Genomic DNA, 22,549 nt, shown 5'->3' with positions numbered 1-22,549 from the left:
ACGTGTCCCCACCTCGCACTCCCCTGGTCCCCGCCTGTCCCCCCCTCCCACCCCCATCTCCCTGCCTGTCCCCACCTTGCACCCCCCATGTCCCTGCGTGTCTCCACCTCATACCCTCATGTCCCTGCCTGTCCCCACCTCACACCCCCATGGGACCCCCATGTCCTTGCCTGTCCCCACTTTGGACTTCCTCCTGCACTCCCCACGTCTCCCTGCCCTGGTTGACCACCTTCCCCTGGCTGTCCCTTCTGCTTGGAATGGACTTACAACTGGAGAAGCTAGACGACCTCCTTGTGACTTGTTTGCCCCTCAATAGACAGTTTAGTCTTTCCGCTAAGGAAGTTACATTAAGAGCTGAAGGGCGGTTCTCTGTAGTTTGCAAAGCTGAAGAAGATGGTATGTAAGGATCTGGGTGAGACAGAAGAATGGGCATTACAGGCTGAGGAGCCTGCGCCATCACTGCTTTGGGTGAGGAGAGGGAGATTCAGACCCACCTGTGCGCAGCCTCGAGTGCCCAGTAGCACCCTGTTCTCCACTTGCATCATCACCTTGCAAAGTGGCATGTTGTTGACTCCCCCATTTTACAGATGAGGAAACCGAGGCTCCAGGAGTAGACTGTGACTTTCCCAGTCTGTGTGCAGGGAGTGTCTGAACCCAGCCTTGACCTACTGCAATGCTCTCTGCTCTGGTCTTGCTCTATTTTAAAATTTTGTTTATTTATTTATTTAGAGACCAAGCCTGGCTCTGTTGTTGCCCAGGCTGGAGTGCAGTGGCACCACCCCAGCACAGCGCAGCCTCGACCTCCCAGGCTCAGGAGATCCTCCCACTTCAGCCTCTTGAGTAGCTGGGACCACAGGCTCATACCATCACGCCCAGCTAGGTTTTTTTTTGTATTTTTAGTAGAGATGAGGTCTCGAACTCCTGGGCTCAAGCAGTCCTCCCGTCTCAGCCTCTAAAGTGCTGGGATTAGAGGTGTGAGCCTCTGTGTCCTGCCCTTTCTTTAAGAAAAATGTGTTTCTTTCCAACCTGTAACTGGAAGCAGACCTGAGCCCTCTCACGGCTCCCCTCCTACTGGTTTCATCGCCTGAAGTTCTAGCCCAGACTCTACCTCTCAGGCACCCGGGGAACCAGATTCCTGGACTTCCTTCCTGGGACTTGACCTAGTGGGTCTGGGTAGGGCTCAGAAATCTGCAATTAAAGTGCCTCTCCGACAGTCTGTCTCCTCTTCTGCGGCTGGTGCAGCACGTGGACATGGAATCTCCAGGGAATCGGGGGTCAGCTCCAGCAGGTACCTTTTTTTCAGAGAAAGCAGATCTTCATTAGGTTGTGACTCCATCCTCGTCTGGATGCCCCTTGGGTGTGACCAACCCCTCTGTGATTTGAGGCAAATGTCTCAGAAAAGACCCTGCACGGTTACTATTTTGAAGGTGAGTCGCTGGCCTTGGGATAAAGGTGTCCTCTCCAGGCAAATGTCCTGCCCTTCAGGTGTGCCTGGAATGCTTCACTCCTCTGCCCATCCTGGCCACTTGGAGGATGCCAGAATCGAAAGTTCTGCATATTAGACCTGAGGTCCAGAGCTGTCCCCTGCGCTGGGTCCCCAGTGACCCTCCTTTGTGGATCGTTCCAGCAGGCCAGAGCCCCTGCAGTGCTGGGATGTGGAGGGCACTGACCTGGTTAGTTGGAGTCCGATGTTTGCCCTACTACAGATTCACTGTGTGACCTAGCAAGTGGTTCCCCCATCCTGTCAGGCCTCAGTTTTCTCCGCTGAAAATGGAGCAAGCATCCTTGCTTTCCAGGGTAGTTAGATACAGTCATGCAGTTTAAATAGAGTTATAGGTAAAATGCCTAGCCCTGAGCATGGCACCAGAATAGTGATCCACCCTGCTCCATGCGTGGGCTTTTCTGATGCTTTTTTTTTTTTTTTTGAGATGGAGTTTTGCTCTGTCACCAGGCTGGAGTGCAGTGGCGCAATCTTGGCTGGCTCACTGCAACCTCCGCTTCCTGGGATCAAGCGATTCTTCCGCCTCAGCCTCCCGAGTAGCTGGGACCACAGGCGCGTGCCACCACACCATTTTTTTGTATTTTTAGTAGAGATGGGGTTTCACCATGTTGGCCAGGATGGTCTCGATCTCTTGACCTCGTGATCCACCCGCCTTGGCCTCCCAAAGTGCCCGGCCCCTTCTGATGCTTTGTTGTGTGCTTTTTGTCCTTTGCCACCTGCATGCACGTTCATGGTGAGTTCGTCTGCCTCTGTGGCCTCAGCCGGCTGTCACCTCTGTGAGGGCTTCTCCGTGGTTCCAGTCCTCTGCACCTCTGCAGAAACGAGGCTGAGAACTGAAGCTGCTGGCCCAGTCTTGGCCGGACCAGGGCTGGTGGGCAGAACTCGAAAGCCTCCTGTTCCCTGGTGATTCACTCAAGCACAATCTAGTGACCGCCTTGGAGGACTTTGCAGATGGATTTGCAGATATTTGAATCAGCTGACTTTAAATAGGATTATTCTGGTTATCCGAGGGGCCCTGTGGAATCATGTGAGCTTTTGGAAGCAGAAGAGCGAGAAGAGTCAGAGATGAGGCAGAAGGAGAGGCCGGAGACGTCAGAGGAGGGATGAGGCGGGGGGCGGGGGTGTCAGAGAGCTCTGAATCATGAGAAAGACTCTATCTGCCTCTGCTGGCTTTGAAGGGGGCTCAAAGCCAAGATACACGGGCAACCTCTAGAAGCTGGAAATAACCCCAGTGACAGCCAGCAAGGAAACCAGGACCTCAGTACTGCACCAGCGAGGAACTGCGATCTACCAAGCACTCTGAATGAGTCTGGAAGCAGATTCTCTCCTGGAGACTCCAGGGAACCATCCAAGTCCACGTGGGCTTCTGACTTACAGAACTTCCATAGAATACACTTGTGCAGGTGACTCAGTGGTCTGAAGGTCTGGTGCGTATGGAGGCTGGCAGGCCAGGAGCAGTGAGCAGGCCTACCCATGGTCAGAGTCATGCCCTCTTCTTGGGACATGTGTTGGATCCTGCTCCAAGCGCTTCACACAAACTTGGTGAATCTTCGCTTTTTATTTATTTATTTATATTTATTTTTTTGGAGATGGCGTCTCGCTCTGTCGCCCAGGCTGGAGCGCAATGGCACGATCTCGGCTCACTACAACCTCTGCCTCCTGGGTTCAAGTGATTCTCCTGCCTCAGCCTCTGCAGGATTACAGGCACCCACCACCATGCCCAGTTAATTTTTGGTATTTTAGTAGAGATGGGGTTTCACCATGTTGCTTGGGAGGGTCTCGACTTCCTGAGCCCGGGCAATCCACCTGTCTCGGCCTCCCAAAGTGCTAGGATTACAGGCGTGAGCCCCCCGCCCCCGGCTGAAGCTTCACTTTTTAAATCCCCATTGTATGGATGAGGTAATTTAGGCACTTAAGTATATTGTCTAAGGCCACACAAGTAAGTAAGAGAGTGGGATTTGAACCCCTGGCTACCTGAGTACAGAGTTCTACTCCGCAGTGTCTGCCCATGGGAGCAAGTACTTTCCAGAGATTCCAGGTGTAGAATTCCCAGAAACATCAGCAGGAGTTCGCCAACCACAGCTCCTGGAGTCTGCAGTCAGTGCCTGTGAGCAGAATGCCTCCTGCCAGCTGCCGTAGTCATTACCTGCCCCATGTTCATTCATTCTTTTTCTTTTTCTTTTTCTTTTTTTTTTTTTGAGGCAGAGTTTTGCTCTTGTTACCTAGGCTGGAGTGCAATGGTGTGATCTTGGCTCACTGCAACCTCTGCCTCCCATGTTCAAGCAATTCTTCTACCCAGCCTCCTGAGTAGCTGGGACTACAGGCACGCACCACCACGCCTGGCTAATTATTGTATTTTTAGCAGGAATGGGGTTTCACCATGTTGGCCAAGCTGGTCTGGAACTCCTGACCTCAGGTGATCTGCCCACCTTGGCCTCCCAAAGCGCTGTGATTACAGGTGTGAGCTACCGCGCCTGGCCCGATCCCATATTTATTTAAAAATGTGATATTGTGCTCACCATGGTTTTTTTTTTATTTAAAAAAATACTGCGTTCGAATATTATTTATCTCTGGCTTACTGCGTTTTTGGACATTCCCTTAAATTTTGCACCTCAGTCATATGCCTCACTTCTCTCACCCTAGTCCTGGCCCTGTCACAGAGCACCTGTTTCTGGACTTTTCTGCAAGCTGCAAACTCCTGTGCAGTGTGAGCTTATCCCAGCTTAGTTGGCCTAATTCCTGCCTCTGGGGGAGGTAGGGTTCATAGGCAGGAGTTCTGAATCCCAGAGTTACAGACTCCAGTTGTTTTCTTTCCAGGGCCTCGTTCAGTCTCTCCTTGTTCACAAATGTTCACAGCCTATACTCCTTTGCCTTGCACTTAAGACCCTTTCTGATATATCCTTATCTTTCTTATAATGCCCACCATCACGGCACTCATCATCCGTTTAGAGACCTACTTCCTGTCCTGGGCACAGCCCCACCTCAATCCTTTCCCCCACCCCTCCTCCTTCTCAGCCACACCCTCCTCAACCCATTCCAAATTTCACCCCAGTTGAATTGCTCCTCTACGGAAACTTCCTCTTCCTGAACTCCTGAATTAATAATTTGCACCCCACACTCCTGTTTAATCCTGATGACTTTTCAGGGTTTCCTGCAGCTGACTGATCTTTAGCTAGTTTGTACCTGTTTAGCTGTTAGTCTCAGGGGTTCAGTGCCCACGCCACACTGGTGGTGTATTTTGAAAATCACTGCCCTGGTTTCCTGTATCTTCAGTGAAATGGAACACACTCACATGTCAGTGCTCAGACACAGAGCCTGGCTCTCTGCAGCACAACACGAACGACAGCAGTAGCAGTAGTTGTTCCTGTCTAATTTGAGTCAGATGGCAAAAGACTTGTGGCATTGAAAGTGACGTTTGAAGGGCCTGGATTAGAGACGTTTGGAGGTGCTGTATTAGGCTTGTGGGTGCCTTGAGAAGGCTCTCGAGAGAAGCAAAGAAAAAGAAATGGTGGATGGCGTTTGCAGGTGGGTGCAAGGTTTGGAGGGAACAAATAAATATAAATGCGCAGTTGGGGCCATGGAGGGACCTGGAAGGGGCAGTGCCCGGAGAGGATTGCAAGTTTGCCTGGACCCGCTCGACCTGAGCGGGACATTCCCAACTCCCCTTCCTGGCAATGAGAAGGGCCTTGACTCTTTCTGGGTCATGAGTCACTGGGTCTGATTTGGGTAGTAATTGCACAGTAAACAAGCAAACAAGGGCTGATAAGGGCTTGACTGAATGAAATGGAATCAGGCCAGGTCAGAAGAGAGATTTCACCATCAAGTCCTATTGCGGTGCCTCTGCACACTTCCGGGACCTGCCATTCACAGCTCCAGCCCCACACCCAGGCCCAACCCCCCACCACTTGCCTCTACCTCCCGGCTGTCCCCAGGGGCCCCTCTATCCCTGGATTCCTCATCCCATTGCAGCTCAACCCGTCACTTACAGCCTACCTTATCTGGGTCTCCCTGGCCCCTCTTCTCTCCAGAAACCCTGGGTTTCCCCTATTCCTTCAAGAACCAGTTTGAGACCCTTCCTCTGAGAAGCCGTCCCTCACCAGTCTCTTTCTCCTCCTTTGTTTCTTCCTTTCACTTTTTTAAAATTAAAGTGAAATTCATATAACATATACTCAATGATTTTAAGGTATGTAATTCAGAGTTATCCCATTAGCGAATCTAAATGATCTCCTGATCACATCTGAAGCGCTTTGTGAATGAGCGGCCAGTGAGAGCCAGTTTTCCTCTTGCTTTGTCAAGGCAAAATTCACAGAGCATGAAATTAACCATTTTAAAGCGTATAATTCAGTGATGTTCAGTGCATTTATAATGTTGTGCAACCATTATCTCCCTCTAGCTTCCAAACTTTTTCATCACCTGCAAAGAACACCTCATACCTGGCCAGGCGTGGTGGCTCATGCCTGTAATCCAAGCACTTTGGAGGTCAAGGCGGGCGGATCATCTGAGGTCGGGAGTTCAAGACCAGCCTGACCAACGTGGTGAAACCCTGTCTTTAAAAAAAAAAAAAAGAAGAAAATAAGAACACCTCATGCCCATGAACTAATTATTCCTCATTCCCCTCTCCCACCCCATTTCCCTGGCACCCACTAATTGGCTTTCTGACTCTGTGGATTTGCCCATTCTGGACACTTCCATGGAAGAGGAATCATATGATAAGAGATCTTTCGTGTCTCTCTTCTTTCACTTAGCATGTTTCCTACGTTCCGCCAAGTTAGAGCATGCATTAGTACTTATTTCTTTGTAAAGCTGATTAATATTTTATTGTATGGCTACACTACATTGTGTGTGTGTGTGTGTGTGTGTGTGTGTGTGTATTTTGAGACGGAGGCTCGCTCTGTCGCCCAGCCTGGAGTACAGTGATGCAATCTCAGCTCACTGCAACCTCTGCCTCCTAAGTTCAAGTGATTGTCCTGCCTCAGCCACCTGAGTAGCTGGGATTACAGGTGCATGCCACCTCTCCCAGCTAATTTTTGTATTTTTAGCAGAGACGGGACCTGCTTTTGTTTTTGAGACCTCGTCTCCCTCTGTTGCCCAGGCAGGATGCGGCGGTACCATCACAGCTCACTGAAGCCTCCATCTCCCAGGCTCAAGCGATCCTCCCACCTCAGTCTCCTGAGTAGCTGGGACCACAGGCACTCCCCACCACGCCCAGCTAATTTTTGTGCTTTTTGTGGAGACAAGTTTTCACCATGTTGCCCAGGCTGGTCTGGAACTCCTGAGCTCAAGAAATTCACATTCAGCATCAGCCTCCCAAAGTGCTAGGATTACAGGTGTGATCCTAGCCCCTGGCCTATGCCACATTTTTAAAAATCCACTCATCTGTTGATGGACAGTTGGGCTCTTTTCACCTTTTGGCTATTATTCTGCTATCAACTTTTGCGTATAGGTTTCTGTGTAGACACGTTTTCATTTCTCTTGGATATAAGCCTGGGAGTGGAATTGCTGGGTCATATGGTGACTCTTTATTTTTTGAGAAACCACCAGGCTATGTTTTCACATTTAACATTTCCACCAGCAATGTATGAGGGTTCCTATTTTTCCAGATCCTCACCAATACTTATTATTTTCCATTTTTGTTTGTTTTAGATCGTAACCCTTCTAATGGGCATGAAGTGGTATCTCATTGCGGTTTTGATGTATGTTTCCCTACTGACCTGTGGTATTGAACATCGTCTTAGGTGCTAGTTGTCCATTTGTGCATTTTCTCTGGAAAAATATCTGTTCAAATCTTTCATCCTTTCTTTTTTTTTTTTTTGATGGAGTTTTTGCTCTGTTGCCCAGGCTGGAGTGCAATGGCACGATCTTGGCTCACTGCAACCTCCGCCTCCTGGGTTCAAGCGATTCTCCTGCCTCACCCTCCCGAGTAGCTGGGATTACAGGTTTCCACCACCACACCTGGCTAATTGATTTTTAATTGGGTTGTTTGTGTTTCTGTTGTTGAGTTATAGGGGTTCTCTGTGTATTCTGAATACTAAATCCTTGTGAGATATTTGATTTGCAAATATTTTCTGCCATGATGTAGGTTGTCCTCTCATTTTCTTAATGGTGTCCTTTGATGCACAGAGGTTATGATTTGGATAAAGTCCACTTTATCTCCTTTTTCATGGAGCCCCACTTTGAATCAGACCTGATTCCTGAGCATTTCTCGTAGGCCCAACATGGAGCAGGGAGCTGTGTGAGATACCAGCCAGCTCAGACTTCCCTGGCCCATGTGGAATCTCATGTGAGGGAAGCACGTGGGTCTGTGCCATTGGGTATTGATCTGAAATGGGTACAGATGAAGCCCTTGGCTGGGAGAAAATCAGGAAAGGCTTCCTGGAGGAAGCACATTTGAAGAAGAATGAGATTTGGAAAAGCATAAAAGAGCAAAAATGGAGACCAGGGTGGAGGCAACAGCTTTGTCGAAGGCAGGGAAGTGGGAAGAGAAGGTGAGCCTGACATGAGACCCTCGCTCCGACGTTTATTATTAATTTTGGGCTGGGCACTTGCTGTGCAATAGTTTTGGTTTCCTCGTCGGCAACATGGGGACGATGGCACCCACCATGTTGAGAGTGATATAAAGAGTCAGGTGTGGTGGGGTTTTTGTGGGTGGCAACCTGGGTTCTTATAATCTCCCAGGAGAGAAGTCAAGAGAGATCACCAGACACAGCAGCAAAGAAAGTTTATTTTAGTCCATGCACAAGGGAGCAAGAACTAAGAAAGGAGAAGGATGGGCTGTCCCTCAGGGCTAGTGCGTGTGTTAGTTTTATAGGGTCTTTCTATAGGGGAGGGTTACACTGGGGCATGTGTAAGAGGGGTTTTCTTTTCCTTTTTTTTTTTTTTTTTGAGACAGGATCTAGCTGTTTTACAATGTTATACTAGTGCTTCTAAAATGGTTAAGTGTACACAAATCACCTGGGGATGTTGATAAAGTGCAGATTCTGGGCTGGATGCAGTGGCTCACGCCTGTAATCCCAGCACTTTGGGAGGCCGAGGTGGGAGGATTGTCTGAGGTCAGGAGTTTGTGACCAGTCTGGTCAACGTGGTAAAACCCTGTCTCTACTAAAAATATAAAAAATTTAGCCAGGTGTGGTGATGTGCGCCTGTAATCCCACACACACTCGGAAGGCTGAGGCAGGGGAATTGCTTGACCCAGGGAGGCGGAGGTTGCAGTGAGCCGAGATCGCGCCACTGCACTGGGTGACAGAGTGAGACTCTGTCTCAAAAAAAGAAAATGCAGATTCTGATTCAGGAAGTCTAGTTGTGACCTGAGATTCTGCCTTTCTAATAAATTCCCAGGCCATCCAGATGTTGCTGGTTTAGGAGTCACATTTTGAATAGAAAAGACCTGATTGATGTATTCGATAAACCTTCACTGCAGTCTTTCACAATATACCAGGCAGTGATGAATAAAACAGCCACATTTTTGCCCTTGTGGAGTTTATGCTTTCTTGAGGAAGACAGGAATTAAGTAATTATGTAAGGAAAAGAAATAGGAGGCATGAGAATGTACGACAGAAGTGTGGTGTCTTAAAAGACCATCTGAAGATGGATACATATTGAAGAAAAGTGGGAATAGTATGTGTGAAGGCTCAGAGGTGGAAAGAAGCTTGGTTGGAAACAGAGTGAAGGTTTGCTGGCGGGAGAGAGGAGGTAGACAAGGAAACCACAGGTCTCCTCTTTGGAGACCACTTTGAGGATTTTGAACTTTATCCTAAGAGGAATAGGATGCCCTTAGAGAATTTAAGGGAGATGAGTAATATGATCAGATTGGTGTTTGGCAAGATCACTTTGGCTGTAGCTGGAAAAGGACTGGAAGGAAGATTAATATCCATGAAAGGATGTAGAGAGCCTAAGAGGTTGAGAGGGCAAGATTGGAAGGTCAGGAGGCGGTTAGATGCTTGTTACCTCGGTATGCACACACAGGAGCTTTGTAAATGCTTGAAGGGTGAGTGGGTGGCACCTTCATACTCCTGTGACAATAACCACCTCCCTCTTTAGCTTGTTACTGGCCTGGCAGCAAGTGAGGCCTCTGCAAGGCCACTGTTGTGAAAGAGACTAGTCATTAAACCCAGTCAACAGCACTGAGCCAGTCAAGGGGCAGTCAGATGCCAACAGGTGACACCGTCTGCCACTGTGGAACCCACTTACATCAAAGAATGCTAATAGGCCAGGTGCAAACTGTCACCTGAGCTGACCTTAAAAAACCCCTTCGTAGAGTTGGGAGGGGAGACCCTAAAAAGCCAACCAACCACATACATCTGCAAGTAAACAGAGAAGCTAATGAAACCCACTGCCTCTCTCCCAGGAACCAGCCTAGAGCCTGGAGTGCTCTTTTGTTTCGTGAACTAGAAGTGTTTTATAATTCATTGACCAAAGGGCCAAGAAGCCCAGTCTCTGCCATTTTGAAGACTGAGGCAAAAGAAGAACACCAGAAATATTGAGCCTGTCTTGGATTATTTTGGCATTTCGGTCACTGTGGATTTGAATGTAAATTTTGACTTTTTAAAACATTGACATACAATGCTACTCATTTCGATAGTAATACTGTTTTTTTTCTTTTTTTGGCAGCCCCTTAAACTTTATACCTGAATGGGTGTTTCTCTTGCCTCATCCTAGTGTAGGTTCTGAAAAGCCCCTGAGAGTCACCCAGTGCCTCCCGCCCGATCAGAACACTGACCATCTGCAGCAGGTTGTTACCAAACAGGACTTGGGTGTGCCCACCTGGCACAGCCACGCCAAACGCTGGCCTTGGGGTTGCAGTGAGAGAAATGGAGGCAATGATTGCAGGGCACCCAGCAAGGAGAATCAGGCAGCTCATGCTGAAGACCTGAACTCCCTCGTGGCTTACAGCAAGGGCTTTTAAAGGTGGGGTGGCAGAGGTTACAGGCAATGTCGTAAATCAACACATGGAGGCAGACTGGGCAGTGGCGCACAGCTGTGGCACGCACCTGTGGCACGCACCTGTGGGCCCAGCTCCTCGGGAGGCTCAGGTGAGAGGATCACCTGAGCCTAGCAGGCTGAGGCTGCAGTGAGCTGTGATCATGCCACCGCACTCCATCCTGAGCAACAGAGTGAGACTCTTTCTCAAAACCCCCCACCACCAAACCCCCCAAGATGTGGAGGCTGTGGATTGGTTGGACCTAAATAGTCTGGGCATCTTGGGGTGGGGGGCATGGGTCATAGGTGGAATCAAAGATTTTCTGATTTGTAATTGGTTAAGGGAGAGAAGCCCTGTCTAAACATTTGGGATCATCAGAAAAGAACGTTAGCTCCGGCTCGTGGGCGTGGCCTCCTCCAGGGCCCTCAGGAAGAACAGGGTGGCGGACAGAGGTTAGTCCCTGGCTCCCCCTTACCTGCGGTCTATGTGCCAGGGGCGTCTGGGTTTCTGAAAAATCACATTAAGAGGTTATCTATCTCTGGTTTCCATAGGGAATATCCCATGACTGGAGCTTCCTTGACTGTTGATTTAGGCTACGGCTACCTTCTTGCTTATCAATTTCTCATTTGTTTCTCAGGGAGAGCTAGTTGCCCGGAAGTTCACTTGAAGGAATTCAAGATTTTCCTTTATTTCCATGCCTGAGGGGTGCCCAGCAGGCTGATAAGAGAAGCCCTTGCCCCTCTCAAGGTGAGTGAGTGAGTGATGCCCTCATAGCTTCCATAACCATGGGTGCCTGGCTTTGCATGATCCAAGTTTCAGGCGAGATGTGCCAGCCTCCGTGTTCCCCTGCTGATTGTCCCTGCGGTCTTTGTCACCCTATCTTGGGTATTTTATTTATTTATTTAATTTTTTTTGAGATGGAGTTTCGCTCTTGTTGCCGAGGCTGGAGTGCAATGGCGCAATCTCGGCTCCCTGCAACCCCCACCTCCCAGGTCCAAACGATTCTTCTGCCTCAGTCTCCCAAGTAGCTGGGATTACAGGCATGCACCACCACGCCTGGCTAATTTTGTAATTTTAGTAGAGACGGGGTTTCTCCATGTTGGTCAGGCTGGACTCGAACTCCTGACCTCAGGTGATCCACCTGCCTTGGCCTCCCAGAGTGCTGGGATTACAGGCATGAGCCACTGCACCTGGCCTCCTTGGGTATTTTAAAAAATTGCTCACTCCCCATCGCCCACTAGAACATGGGCCTTATGTGGGCAGAGATCTTGTTTGCTTTGCTCACTGGGTCAGCAATGCCTGGAATGGGGCCTGATACACAGTCAGTGCTCTCGAAATAGTTCATGAAATGAGCAACAGCTGATGGTTCGCAAACACTTGCTGATCACCTCGCCTGCAGCAGGTCATTTAATACTCACAACAACCTTGCAAGGCGGGTACTATTCTTGTCGCCATTTGACAGGTGGAAAAACAGGCATAGAGTGGTCCGTAACTTGCCTAAGGCCATACGGCTAGTAAGCAGTGAAGCTGAGATTCGAACCTGAGTAGTCTGGCTCTGGAGCGGGGATTCTCACCCTCGGCATGATTGACATTTTGGGCTGGATACGTCTTTGTGGTGGGGGCTGTCCTATGTGCATTGCGGGCTATTTAGCAGCATCTCTGGCCTTTACCTAGCAGATGTGAGTCTCACCTGGCCTCCCCAACCGTGACCACCAAGAACGTGTCCAGCCTCTGGGGCGAGGAGTAAAGTCACCCAGTTGGCAATTGCTGCTCTAGATTTTCTGTTTTTGTTTTGAGTCAGAGTCTTGCTCTGTTGCCTATGCTGGGGTGCAGTGGTGTGATCTTGGCTCACTGCAGCCTCTACCTCTGGGTTTCAAGCAATTCTCCTGCCTCAGCCTCCTGAGTAGCTGGGATTACAGGTGCCTGCCAACACGCCCAGCTAATTTTTGTATTTTTGGTAGACACGGGGTTTTACCATATTGGCCAGGCTGGTCTTGAACTCCTGATGTCAAGTGATCTGCCCGCCTAGGCTGGGATTACAGGCGTGAACCACTGCGCCCAGCCTGCTCTAGAATTTTTAATTACTCCACCACGCCGCCTTCCTATGTTGAATAGATGAAGAAATGCTGAGTTCCAATGTGATGCATTCATTGCTCCAGCGTCTGCTTGTGGGGACAGAGGCAGAAGCCTCCTCCTGAACCTGGAAGGCCAAAGTGCCCGACTGTGCTTTTCACCTTCAGTGAAGAGGAAGGGCACAGGGGAAGGAGCCCCAAGTTCAGCACATGCCTTGACGGCTGGTCCTTGCCCTGGCAGACTGCCGGGCACCCTCCCAAACATAGAGAGAAAGGAAAATCTTGATTTCCTTGAAGAGAAATTCCAGGTACCTAGCTTGCCCTGAGAAGCAAATGAGCAACTTGATAAACAAGAAAATAACAGTCACTTAAAACACTAGCCAAAGAAGTACAGCGAGGTACTAATTATCACAAGGTATACATGGAATGTTCCCTATGGAAGCTAAAGATAACATCTTAACATATGTCCCTGAGTTGTTTTTCAGAAACCGGGACCCCATCATATGGACCCGCTGGCGTGTAGAACTGAACTGTGGCTGTAGATTTGTTCTAAATTTTTTCCTGAGGGACCTGGAGGAGGCCACGCCCACTAACCAGAGCTAACATTTTTTTTTTTTTCTGCTGGTCCCAAATTTTTAGACAAAGCTTTTCTTCCTTAACCAATTACAAATCATAAAATCTTTAAAACATTTGTTTCTTCTTATTTATTTATTTATTTAGAGATATCGAGTCTCACGCTGTCACTCAGATTGGAGGACAGTGGTGGGATCTCGGCTCACTGCAACCTCTGCCTCCCGGTTTCAAGCAATTCTTCTGCCTCAGCCTCCTGAATAGCTGGGATTACAGGTGTGCACCACCACACCCGGCTAATTTTTTGTATTTTTAGAGAGACAGGGTTTTGCCGTGTTGCCCAGGCTGGTCTTGAACTCCTGAGCTCAGGCGATCCTCCCGCCTTGGCCTCCCAAAGTGCTGGCATTACAGGCGTGAGCCACTGCACCTGGCCCAGAAAATCGTTGAGTTCGCCTATGACTGGTGCACAGCACCCCCTCAAGATGTCCCACCTATATATGTCAAACCAATGTACAGCCTTGGCTGAGCTCAGGAAGCAGGTAAAGCTGGCAGTCAAAACCAGATGGCAGTCAGAAGGATCTAGAACCTTCTCCCTGGAGATCCCTTCTTTCTCCACTTGCAGTCACCCTCAGGTCCCAGCACAGGGTAGGGCTAGATGAAAACGCCCAGGGGAAACTGAAAGGCAGTTACGGAGCCAGCTGGCTGCGGGTCCCAGGGTGGTGGCCTCGGGAGCTCTGGGGTGGGTTGTGCCCTGCAGCGGGCCTCATGCCTGTGACTGAGGGTGGTGTTCCGGCTGGGTAAGGAGCAAGTGCTCATCAAATTTCTTGAGTGAACAAATGAAACCCATCAAAACTTGCTGTTCACCCTGAGATAGAATAGATTTATTAGCAAGAGGTAATCAGGAAACATGTATTTTTACAAAAATGGAAATTTTTTTTCCAAACAAGCTGTAAGTTGAAATATTTTAGGACTTGAAATAGAATTCTCATACCACTGGGTATTGCTTACAGCAAAAGCTGTCTGTCTGTTGTAGTGGCACATGCCTGCCACTTCGGAGTTAACCTGTGTTTTCTATAATGTACAATGTAAAAAATACATGGTAATATTCACAGAATAAGCACTACATTACTATATTCCTGCTAGAAGGCATTTAGACAGGACTACAGTATATGCAATAAAAACACTTGGTAATTGATCTCCTAATTCTACAGTGTGGTACTAATTATCACAAGGTATACAGACTTAAGAGCATCTCCACGTAAGCTTGTAGTGACCGTTAGGCGGCTTAAAGAGGAAAAGTGACGTTTTTGTGTTCCCGACTTCCAGTGAATGCTGGGCCAATGGTCAGCCAAAGTCGACGTGGCTTGGTGTTTGTGACTCCGTTTCCTCGGGAAGTTCTAGGGCCTCGTCCAGTTGTACTGAGACTGCTATTCATGCTATCTGGTGTTAATCCTAGAGCGAGGAGCAACGTGGGGCCTGAAGGAGACGGCAGCATTGGTACGGGGGGCGTGGTTCTGAGCAGAGAGGACTCCCGTCCGTCCAGGTTACTGGGAGACAGAGGGGCGTTTTGAGACCTGCAATTTTGGCTGGAGAAGCTGCTTTGGAAATTGACATCACCATCAGCGGGAAGATTTGTCAATGGCTGGACTTCAGGGTATGGTTTCCCCCTCCCGCCGCCCCCACCCCCCCACCCAGTTATAACAACTACATGGAACATGCTGGGAGGATGCCTGGGTGGCCACCTCAACCCAGGAGCCTGGGCTGGGGAGGGACGGAAGCAGGACTGGAGTCTAAGATTCTTGTATGCAAGGGTGCCGTTTCCCCTCTTAGAAGAGTGAGGAGTCTAGGGAAGAAGGACCGAGAGTACAGCTGTTTAAAAGAAACAGGCACTGCGGGAGACGGGAGGGACGGGTGCTCAAAGTCCAAAACGGTGCAGAAATTCATAGTCCGGCTCTACAGGAATCTAAGAACAAGGACGATTTGTATTCTTGGAGAAGCACATACTGAAGAAGAAAATCCAGTGAAACCAAACGAATATGTACAGTATCATCTAGCACGTGTCCCCGGGAGCAGCTGGGTCTGGGCTGGGCACAGCTTCAGGTGGGGAGTTTTGGTTCTATTCGGAGGGAAGACTCGTAGAGGCTTTCTTCATCCATTACAAAAGATTGGTCCAGTAAATACTGCGTTACCTGAGAAAAGAAAAAAAAATGAGAAAAGGGGATGGGAGTGCTGTAGGACCTCTCTAATACTGACTGTGGATGTCCTTTTTCCCCTAGGACCCCCGACTCTTACTGGGGAGAGTCAGGTGGGCACATGAGGCCAAAAAGCATTTGGTAGTGTTCCATCATGACATAAGTTTTAAGTAGTTGATGGAAGTATTGTCTTAGGATTATTATTTAATATCATCATAATGTCAAGGTTGGTGCAAAAGTAAAAAAAGTCAATTTTAGAAACTAGGTGGCGGATGTATGTGTTGACAATTCTGTCAGTGTTTCCGTATGTTTGAAAAGTTTCGTAAGGCTGGGCATGGTGACTTGTGCCTCGAATCCCAGCACTTTGGGAGGCTGAGACAGGAGGATCGCTTGAGCCCAGGAGTTTGAAACCAGCTTGGGTAACAAAGTAAGACCTTGTTTCTACAAAAAATATAAAAAGTAGCTGGGTATTGTGTTTTGCACCTGTGGTTCCAGTTACATGGGAGGCTGAGGCAGGAGGATCACTTGAGCCCAGGAGGTCAAGGCTGCAGTGAGCTCTGTTCACACCACTATACCCCAGCTTGGGTACAGACCTTGTCTTAAAAATAAAATAAAATAGGCCGGGCGTGACGGCTCACTCCTGTTGGCCTGGCCAACATGGTGAAACCTGGTCTCTACTAAAAATACAAAAATTAGCCAGGCATGGTGGCAGGCACCTGTAATCCCAGCTCCTTGGGAGGCTGAGGCAGGAGAATCACTGGAACCCAGGAGGCAGAGGTTGCAGAGAGCTGAGACTGTGCCATTGCGGTCCAGCCTGGGTGACAGAGTGAGACTCCTCTCAAAATAAAATAAGATAAAATAAAAAATAAAAAGTTTTATAATAAAATATTGGGACAAAATATATTTAAACACTAGGATTACACAATATTGTGGGAGATTTACTCTAAGAGAGGCGAGTGGAAATGGAGGCTGCATGTGAGAAGAGCCTCCCTTTTTCTGGCCGCACGTGGCTCACCCTGGGGAGAAAGATGCACTCGCATGAGTTAGGCCATCCTCTCTTCTCTCTCCCCACCCCCACTCCTGCTCTGAAGCATTTGCTGAATGCCTGCACATTAACTGTGCCGTGAGAGATTCGAGCTGTAACCTCCCAGGCAGCCCCTGCTCCAAACACTATCTTTCTAAGACTTATTTATTTGTCAGTTGTTTGCAACTGAAGGCACATTTCCCCCCCATACATACATCCAGAACAGAAAGAACAAAATTTTCTTTTCTGTTTGAGACAGCCTCTTGCTCTGTCGCCCAGTCTGGAGTGCAGTGGTGCAATCCGGACTCAATGCAACCTCTTCCTCGCGGCTTCAGGCGATTCTCCTGCCTCAGCCTCCTGGATAGCTGGGATCACAGGCGTGCACCACCACGCCTGGCTAATTTTTGTATTTTTAGTAGACACAGGGTTTTGCCATGTTGGCCAAGCTGGTCTTGAAGTCCTGCCCTTCAAGTGATCTGCCTGCCTCGGCCTCCCAAAGTGCTGGGATTATAGGTGCAGGCCACTGCGCCTGGCCAAATTTTCTTATGATGTTTGAGAATCTTCTGATAGCTGCATGAGAAAAATCCAGGCTGCTGCTTTTGTCTTGGCCGATTGACTCTGCTACTGTAAAGGATGGAACCAGCTGTCTGCTATGCTCATTAATAGTCACAGATAGTGATTACTATGTCTGATTAGCAGCTGATACCCATGACTTCTGGGAAGATGACTTTTTAGATATCACAGTCGGGTTTGACCTACACCCGTTGATAAAGAAATGGCAATTTTATGACTGTGTGAAATAGACTTTTATACCTAGATAATAGCATCATGTGAACAGTCCTTGCTAGAACAAATGAATCTCTACCTCCTAAGCCTTCTGGGGATCAACTAACTGATTAGTTTCCTCCATAGTGAGCATGTGCAGGGACAACTTTAGTAGAGACTGGGTTTTGTCATGTTGGACGGGCTGGTGTCGAACTCCTGACCTGAGTTGGCTAAGTCAGGCTAATTTTCCTAAGACATAGTACCTTTGAGGGAGACTGGCAGCATATACCACCATTGCAAAGCTGTTAATGGAAGAAGTCTCAAGATCGATCTATCTATCTATCTATCTATCTATCTATCTATCTATCTATCTATCTATCAATCATCTATCGGTAGAGTTTCACTCTTGTTACCCGGGGTTGGAGAGCAGTGGTGCAATCTTGGCTCACTGCAACCACTGCCTCCTGAGGTCAAGCAATTCTCCTGCCTCAGCCTCCAGAGTAGCTGGGATTACAGGTGCGTGCCACCATGCCTGGTCTTTTGTATTATTGATAGAGATGGGGTTTCACCATGTTGGCCGGACTGGTCTTGAATTGACTTTAGACGATCCGCCCGCCTTGTCTCCCAAAGTGCTGGGATTACAGGCATGAGCCACTGCGCCTGGCGGTAATATTTGTTTGTAGTGTGCATCAGAGCTTGAGGGAAAGTTTATGGAGACAAAAGCAGGAGATGAAAGAAAACCCTGAAATTTTGTTGGTAACTTCTGAGACTTCCAGCACTCAATGTGGTCATGGTGCCTTCTGGTTGAGCCCTGTGTAATCCACATGAACTGTGGCTCCCAGGCTGATGAACACACAAACACAGCCCCTCAAATACTGCTGAGGTATGTAGATACTTTTGTCTTAATATTTTTTATTGTAGAAGAAAGGACGTGACAATATAAAATACATTTTTGGAGAAAGAAGTTCATAATCTTACCACTCTAAAATAACTGCTTTCATTTTTTGTATGATCGTCTAGTTCTTAAAATACAAAATGACTTTTCTATCATTGTACGTATGGAATGGATAGCACTTGATATGCTTTCACTTATGCTATTAGGGAAAATGTCCATAACGATATCTCCAAAGTCACACTTTCCAGTGGCTGTAAGCCTGCGCCACCTTGCTGCACTGTACTTACTGACCTCATCCCCTATTGTTGGGTATGGAAGATATACTGGATATGGTTTCAGGTTTTTTTTTTTTTTTTTTGAGATGGAGTCTTGCTCTGTTGCCCAGGCTGGAGTACAGTGGCGAGATCTTGGCTCACTGCAACCTCTGCCTCCTGGGTTCAAGCAATCCTACCACCTCAGCCTCCAGAGTAACTGGGATTACAGGTGCGTGCCACCATGCCCGGCTAATTTTTGCATTTTAGTAGAGATGGGGTTTTACCATGTAAGCCAGGCTGGTTGCAAACTCCTGACCTCAGGTGATCCACCCGCCTTGGCCTCCCAAAGTGCTGGGATTACAAGCGTGAGCCACCATGCCTGGCCATTTTCAGAGTTTTTGCTATTTTATATATAAAATAAATGTTGCAATGAAGATCTAGAATATAGCCTTTTGCCTCAACTAAGTTTTTAAAGCATAAATCCCTAGGAGAAGGATCTTTCTTTTTTTTGAGATGGAGTCTCACTGTGTCACCCAGGCTGGAGTGCAATGGCGCGATCTCGGCTCACTGCAACGTCCGCCTCCCAGGTTCAAACGATGGAGAAGGATTGATCTTTCTTACTACATTTTTTCATATTTCTTTCAAGAGAGTGTCTGTCAATTGCCAACGCTGTCAGCAGAGTAGGCTTGTCCAGCATTGACTATCATTTCACTTAGAAAAAGGTACGTAACAGGACAACTCACCCTTTTTGGCGAGTGTGAATCGGATGCACACGGCCGCTGGAGACCCACTGCCTTTAAACACCTCTGCGTTCTTCCTGAACGCAGGGGCTCTAGCCCCGAAGTTGCCAACAACTTTAGCCACACTCCCTCACCAGGCTCTCAAAATCCCCTCACTCATTCAGGGAGTGCAGAAACCTACTGGGACTCACGTGTGCACCAGTTCTTGCATCAGACAGCAACGCTTTTTATAAAGTCCTTTTACAAAGGTTGTCATATTTAATCATCAAAAACAACCGGTCCCAGGCTGGTATAAGAATCTCATGTTACCAGCCGGGTGCAGTGGCTCATGTCTGTAATCCCAGCACTTTGGGAGGCCAAGGCAGGTGGATCACTTGAGGTCAGGAGTTTGAGACCAGCCTGGTGAAATTCCATCTCTACTAAAAATACAAAAATTAGCCAGACATGGTGGTGCATGCCTGTAATCTCAGCTACTCAGGAGACTGAGGGAGGAGTGATCACTTGAATCTGGGAGGCAGAAGTTGCAATGAGCCACAATCACACCACTGCACTCCATCCTGGGTGACTGTCTCAAAAATAAAATAAGAATCTCATGTTACAGCTGAGGCAGAAGGTAACACAGCTGGTGAGTGGCTTTGCCCGGATTTGAACCCAGGTGTTCCCTGGTTGACTGAGAGAAGCTCATGGGATGTGGGAGTGGGCTGGGTGGAGGTTAGCTGGTGCTGAGTAAGGCCAAGGGAGGAAGCCCGGTGAGGCTGAGCAGGCTTTGGCTTGCTGCCGCTAATTGGCTGAGGAGCTGTTCTGAACCCCGGCGGCTTGGGCCTGATTCCCTTAGCGCTTTAAGCTGATGGGTTCAATGTTCGAATCAAACATTGAAACCTTCCTTCCCAGACCATGAGGACTTAAAAATTTTTTTTTTTAAATACAGTCAGTGCCGGGAGTGACAGAGCAAGACTCAAAAAAAAAAAAAGAGGCTGGGAATGGTGGCTCACACCTGTAATGCCAGCACTTTGGAAGGCTAAGATGAGAGGATCACTTGGGTCCAGGAGTTCAAGACCAGCCTGGGCAATACGGGAAGACCCTGTCGCTATAAAAAAATTAAAAATTAGCTGGGTGTGGTCATACCTTTAGCTAGGGAAGTCAAGGCTGCAGTGAACTTTGATTGTGCCACTGCATTCCAGCCTGGGTGACAAAGTGAAACTCTGTCACAAACAAACAAACAAAAAACAGGCCAGGTGGGGTGGCTCATTCCTGTAATCCCAGCATTCTGGGGGGCTAAGGCAGGCAGATCGCATGAGGCCAGGAGTTCGAGACCAGCCTGGACAACATGGTGAAACCCTGTTTCTACAAAAAATACAAAAAAATTAGTTGGGTGTGACGGTGAATGCCTATAGTCCCAGCTACTCAGGAGGCTGAGGTAGGAAGATGGCTTGAACCCCAAGAGGTCGAGGCTACCGTGAGCCAAGATCGTGCCACAGCACTACAGCCTGGGTGACAGGGTGAGATCCTGTCTCAATAAATAAATAAATAAAAATAAGTTAAAAATGTGGCCCCTTAAATGTGACACTTAAAGTTACATATGTAGCTGCCATTGTAGTTCTAGTGGATAGTCCTGTTTTACATATTTCTTCCAGTATTTATATGTGTTTTCCATGGTAAGGGCTTTTCCTGTTGTCTGTTTTCCTGCCAAATTTTATTTTAAAAATATAAAAGCTATGCATACAGCATATATGTATAATCCTTTTTCTGAGCGCTGAACCATTTGAAGGTAAACAGTGTAACGCTTTCCCCACTAAGTGCTTCAGCCGCTCAGCTCCTAAGACCACGGACGTTCTTTTACACAACTATAACATCGATACACCTGGGACATTAGACATCAATAAAATAAAAGTAGCTGATGTACAGATCTTATTCAAATTTCTTCAAGTTTTACAAATAATCTTTACATCTATGCTTTTTAGATTCCAGATCTAATCAACAGTCACACATTGCATTTAGATGTCATATGAGTTAGTCTTATATTATTTTATTATTAAAAAAATTTTTTTTCCGTTATGGAGACAGGCTCTCACTATGTTGCCCATGGTGATCTTGAACTCCTGAACTCAAGTAACCCTCCTTCCTCTGCCTCTCAGAGCGCTAGAATTAAAGGCTCACTGCTGAGCCCAGCCTGTGCGTTTTAGTCTTTTTTAATGTACAGCAGTATCCCGTTTATTTTATTTTTCATGATATTGATATATGTATGCGTGTATGTGTATGTGCGTGCGTGTGTGCATGTGTGTGTGTGTGTGTATTTTGATTTTAGAGACAAAGCCTCACTCTGTTGCCCAGGCTAGCATGCAGTGGTGCAGTTATAGCTTACTACAGCCTTGAACTCCTGGGCTCAAGTGATCCTCCTGCCTCAGACTTCTGAGTAGATGGGACTAGAGGCGTGCACCACCATGCCCAGCTAATTATTCTTATGATTTTTGCTAGAGACAGGATTTCTGATCTCCCTGTGTTGCCCAGGTTGGCTTCAAACTTATGGGCTCAAGGGATCCTCCCCCTTCAGTCTCCTGAAGTGCTGGGGTTACAGGTGCGAGCCACTACTCCCAGCTGATATATACATTTCTAATTGAAAATATTTTATTGCTAAAAGACATTGATATTTTTGAAGAGTGTATGCAGTCGCGTGTTGGAGCCGGCCCATCGCAGCCTGCAAGAGCCAGCTGTTAGCCTCTGTTCTCAGCTCTGCTTTCAGGGATGTCAGGTGGCAGTTTGAAAGCAGCCCTGCCAGCAGTGTCTGCCAGGCTCCTCCAAGCCCTCTTCGTGCCATTCTTTTAGCAAGAACACCCCCACTTTTGATACCTGATCAGATTCTGCATTCTCCACCCCTGATATCTGAAGTCCTTGGCCTGACTCTAATAAAAACCTTGTTAGGCCAGAATTCCCCTCCTCTTGGCATCTCCTCTTAGTAATTACCCATCCACTGACCCCCTTCCCTTGGCCCACTGACCACAAATCCCCACTTGTCCTTGTTGTATTTGGAGTTGAGTTCAATCTCTCTCCCCCAAGAAACAGTCTTGGCCTCTACAGCGTTAGGTTTGAATAAAGACCTCCTTGCCATTTTTAACAAGTGTTCCAATTGTTTTCCTTTTCAGCAGCAAATGCTACACATCAAGACTCAATCCCCCACCCCCAAGACCCATTTACCATTTACTAACTAGCACACTGCTGAGTTACAGACCAGTTGTCTTACGGAAGGTCCCATATTCTGAAATTGCTGGTTCCTCCTGATTACCTTCAGTTAAACACTTTGATGCATAACATAGGTGATGTTGCGTCTCACGGTGCCCTTTATCTCTGTCTTGTCCAACGTTGAAAATCCTAGGACTCCATGGCCCCTCCTGCTTTCCCAAGCCCCCATTCCTCTCCCCTGCTTTATTTCTTCCATGACTGTAACAATCATCTGTCATATTATATTTTTTACCTCTTAATCTCTCTCTCTCTAGAATGAAAGCTCATGAGGGCCAAGAGTTTATCTGTTTAGTTACACTACTGAGCCAAAAGTCGACTATAGTGCTTGGCACGTAGGACTTGCTCAGTGAATATTTGTGGAGGTAGAGAATGAACGGGAGCA

At 47.8% G+C, this 22,549-nt stretch overlaps 1 protein-coding gene across 2 annotated transcripts in view; it reads right to left on the bottom strand.

The window, feature by feature from the left end:
- Positions 1 to 13,919: 13,919 nt before the first annotated feature.
- RASGRF1 (Ras protein specific guanine nucleotide releasing factor 1) overlaps positions 13,920 to 22,549 on the bottom strand; it is a 127,581-nt gene continuing 118,951 nt past the window's right edge. Inside the window, exon 27 of one of the 2 annotated variants that reach the window (XM_032263844.1) lies at positions 13,920 to 15,249. In XM_032263844.1, the coding sequence (XP_032119735.1) occupies positions 15,157 to 15,249 (93 nt within the window). In that variant the 3' untranslated portion in view covers positions 13,920 to 15,156. The remainder of the gene's footprint in view (positions 15,250 to 22,549) is intronic. The other variant, XM_032263845.1, reaches the window with a different exon arrangement.

This window comes from Sapajus apella, unplaced genomic scaffold (assembly GCF_009761245.1).
Source record: "Sapajus apella isolate SASKATOON/1434 unplaced genomic scaffold, GSC_monkey_1.0 scaffold139, whole genome shotgun sequence".
NCBI classification, from domain to species: Eukaryota; Metazoa; Chordata; class Mammalia; order Primates; family Cebidae; genus Sapajus; species Sapajus apella.
Note: the sequence above shows the minus strand (reverse complement) of the source record. Positions and strands in the feature narration are given on the sequence as shown.